The sequence below is a fragment of the Salvelinus sp. IW2-2015 genome, linkage group LG4q.1:29 (assembly GCF_002910315.2).
Source record: "Salvelinus sp. IW2-2015 linkage group LG4q.1:29, ASM291031v2, whole genome shotgun sequence".
Classification (NCBI taxonomy): Eukaryota; Metazoa; Chordata; class Actinopteri; order Salmoniformes; family Salmonidae; genus Salvelinus; species Salvelinus sp. IW2-2015.
In genome coordinates this window covers 68,237,641-68,241,660 of record NC_036842.1, presented here as the reverse complement: position 1 = coordinate 68,241,660, position 4,020 = coordinate 68,237,641, and the positions used below count along the sequence as shown (strand labels likewise).

Genomic DNA, 4,020 nt, shown 5'->3' with positions numbered 1-4,020 from the left:
ATTTACTCAGCTTTACGAACAAAATGTATTGGCACTTTCGAGAGCTGAGCAGTATGTTGAAGCTATAAAACTCTAAACATGATGTTGATGTTCATGATCTCTTTAATTAGAGATATAAAGAGAGATATTTCCCAGCCAGATCTCTGTGCTCAGTGTGCCTCATTCCTTTTGGAAGCAGACTCTGTTCTGTTGTGTTGTGTTCCAGCCATCACCATGCTGGCTGTGGGACTGTTTAGCAGAGAGTATTCTCTCTGCTACTCTCTGCTACCGCACAGTAAGCGATACTGGTGCACCAAGTCTGGAACCAACAGGACCCTGAACAGCTTCTACCTCCATGCCATAATACTGCTAAATAGATAGTTACATAGTTAACCAAATAGCTATCCAGACTATCTGTATTGACCCTTTTTGCACAAACTTTTTTTACTCATCACATTGTTTATTATCTATCTAGTCACTTTATTCCTAGTTATATATACATGTCTCCTTTATTTACCTTGTACTCCTGCACATCGACTCGGTACTGGTACCCTATGTAGGCTCCATTGACAGTAGGCTCCAGTGATCCTCCTCCCTGTACATCGCCATGCATTTTCATGTGTGGACATAAGAGTGGCATTTCCCAGGTGAGCTGGTCGCTTGTCTAGGTACATTGTGTCTGCCTTAAATCCAACCCGTCTCCCCTCTGTGTCCCTCCTTCCAGACACTAGGCCTGAGAGAGGCTCCCAGGGATTTACGGTCAATAAATAATGACAGATCTGTGCGAGGCAGACAGACTTTACTTCCCTGTCACTACTCTGTCACCTTTCCCAGAGTGAAGAAATACCATGATCAACATCCGTCTCTAAGCACAAGAGAGGCAGAAAGATTCTACTTCCAGGCTTCAGGACAGAGCAGGCAAACAGACAGAGAGGCAGTTATTTTTGAAGCCACCGGGGCTATGCAAAGAGGGGTAGAGAGAGAAAAGAGAGAGGGTGGGGAGGGAGAGAGAGGTTGGAGCCAGAGAGAGAGAGAGAGAGAGAGAGTAAGAGTGTCCCAGTGAGAGGAGCCAGTTTGCGGCTACAGCTGGACCTCCGGTGGAGGACTAGACATCCTGTCCACCTGGAGCCAAGGTCCGCAGAGGGCCTGGGGGCTGGAGCAGGGCCATGCTGTGTCAATGAGCACTCCCAGGGGCGAACTGGCACACGCTGCTGCCCACTGCTCCCCTGCCAGTCACTCTGAGCCAAGCCATGCCAACAGATTAGGAGCACATCTCTGGAGGTGACAGGGAATTAGAGGAGGATTCCATGTGATAGTAGAAAAAGACTTTCATTCATTCTATTTATTGGCCAGTAGTTAAAACATTTCTGCCACAGCTATGTGAAAGGGTAGCACAATGACAAAGCACCTTTTTTTAGGAAACACCTCTGTAAAGTTTTGGATTAAAAAGGCAAATTTTAATGTATATGGTTTCATAATTCATTTACAGGGCTCCCTCCAGCAAAGAAGGAAAATGTATTAATTTAATAAAATGGTCAAGAAAATCCCTATCTTGAAGGAGTGTAAATGGCCCCCCGACCTCTCGAAGCTCAGAAATTACATTTTGGGGAAATAATTTTAAACCTGGAGCACTGAAGACTTTAATTGAAGTAGTATCAGTGGTAAAACTGAGTGAGAGTGGCTATAGAACAGGCAATAATTCAAGGAGCTCCACACACACACACACTCCACACACACACACACATGCGCACACACACACATAGGGAGAAAGACATAATCCTTCCTAGCTAGACATGATTGGCTGAGATAATGGCGGGCTTGACCATGCTGACGGTTGGCCACGCGTTTATTTACACGTTTTTTAAAGAGATGGGTGGGGCTATGGCTTAAGAGGGTGTGAACAATGCTGAATGGGCGTAAACAAAGAGGAGCTCTCTAGCACTCAAAATCTTTCCGAGGCATTTTCTCCTACTTGTCTCCTAAGTGGGATATTACAGGTTTTTTCAATTGCTAACAAGAATCGGTCAATAGTGAAGCCACTTTTTCATAACTCTTCACACAGTCTGCATTACCAACATGCATCTTGGCCAAACAGTTAATCTCACCTCCAAAACTCACTCAAACCACCAAAACACTTCATACATGTCTCAAAATAAGCTTGTTCGACCAGAAAACTGGCAACAATTCTCACTCAGAAAGCATACGTTGTCTCTCATAACACACTGACCTGAAAAACACTAACAACAGGGAGCATTACATAAATGATTAACTTTTCTCTTTGAAGTCTGAATGATTTTTCACATAAATCAGTATTTCATTGTAGAATAAGAATAACACCTTTTCACTTTATTGACTGTACTAAAGTATATGTAACAAGAATTAATCAGAAACGCAGCAATTGGCTTCAATAGCCTTTATTTTTTTCTATATCTTGGCATATAATAATTTACTTGTGAAAAATAAAAAGTTGAAACAAAAAACAAATTCCTGAAATTCCAGGGCTGCAATAATAATTACAAAAAACCCATCAACAACATGTATAGTATAATCACTCATACTGTACAGTACTGTGAGGGTTCTAGTTCTCATCAACATGTATATCCGTAATAGGAGCGGATCACCTTGTCATTTTATGGTCAGCTAGTGAAGGGGTTCTAGTTCTGTCAACATGTATAGTAATACTATCACTCATACTGTCAGCTATCTGTGGAGGGGTTCTAGTTTCCTCACCTCAAACAATGTATCAGTGATTATTGTATAATCACTCTTACTGCTTAACAGACTGTGAGGGTTCATTCTCATCTAACATGTATAGTATACTATCACTCAATACTGTACAGCTCACTGATCCGGAGGTTCGTTGTCTCTCAACGTATATAAACTCATTACCAGCTGTGAGGTTATTTTATTCCAGTTATTTATCACTTCATACTGCTACAGTACCTGTGAGGGTTCTAGTTCTTTCTAATCAACAATGTATAGGTATGGAGTGATCCACTCTCATACTCGTATCAGTACTTTTGGAGGTTCTAAGTTCTCATCCAACATGGTATAGTAAATCACTCATACTGTACAGTACTGCTGAGGTGTTCTAGATGTCTCATCAACCATGTATAAGGTATATTAGTCACTCATCTACTGTACACGTACGTGAGGTTTCTATTCTCATCACAACTGTAATCAAATAGACAGTACTAATCTATCCTCATCAACATGTAGCACATACTGTACATCCCTGTGAGGAGTCTCTAGTTCTCATCAACATGTATAGTATAGATCACTCATACTGTACACGTACTAGGTGAGGGGTCTAGTTCTTCATCAACATGTATAATAGTAATAACTCACTCCATACTGTACGTGAACTGTGAAGGGTCTTGTTCTCATCAACATGTATAGTATAATCAACTTCGAGTACTTTACAGTACGTGTGAGGTTTAGTTCTCATCAACATGTATAGTAACACTCATACTGTACATACTGTGCAGGGTGCTAGTTCTCATCAACATGTATAGTATGAAATCACTCAGTACTGTTACACGTACTGTAGAGGGTTCTAGTTCTCATCAACATGTATAGAATAACTCACCATACTGTACAGTATGGTGAGGGTTCTAGTTCTCATCAAATCATGTTAGTATATCACTCATACTGTACAGTACTTGGAGGCGGTCTAGTTCTCACTCAAACATGTATAGTATAAGTCACTCATACTGTAGCAGTAACTGTGAAGGGTTCTAGTTCTCATTCAACATGTATAGTATAATCAACTCCAATACTGAACAGTCTGTGAGGGTTCTAGTTTCTCATCAACATGTATAGAATATACCTCATCACTGTACAGTACTTGTGGGTTTCTAGTTTCTCATCAACATGTATAGTATAATCCCTCATACTGTACAGTACTGTTGAGGGTTCCTAGTTTCTCATCAACATGTATAAGTATAATCACTCATACTGTACAGTACTGTGGAGGGTTCTAGTTCTCATCAACATGTATAGTATAAATCACTCATACTGTACAGTACTGTGAGGTGCGTC

At 40.9% G+C, this 4,020-nt stretch overlaps 1 protein-coding gene across 1 annotated transcript in view; it reads right to left on the bottom strand.

The window, feature by feature from the left end:
* Positions 1-1,059: 1,059 nt before the first annotated feature.
* Positions 1,060-4,020, bottom strand: part of LOC111960987 (talin-2-like) — a 132,362-nt gene continuing 129,401 nt past the window's right edge. Inside the window, exon 57 of the mRNA XM_070439726.1 lies at positions 1,060-1,101. Within this exon, the coding sequence (XP_070295827.1) occupies positions 1,060-1,101 (42 nt within the window). The remainder of the gene's footprint in view (positions 1,102-4,020) is intronic.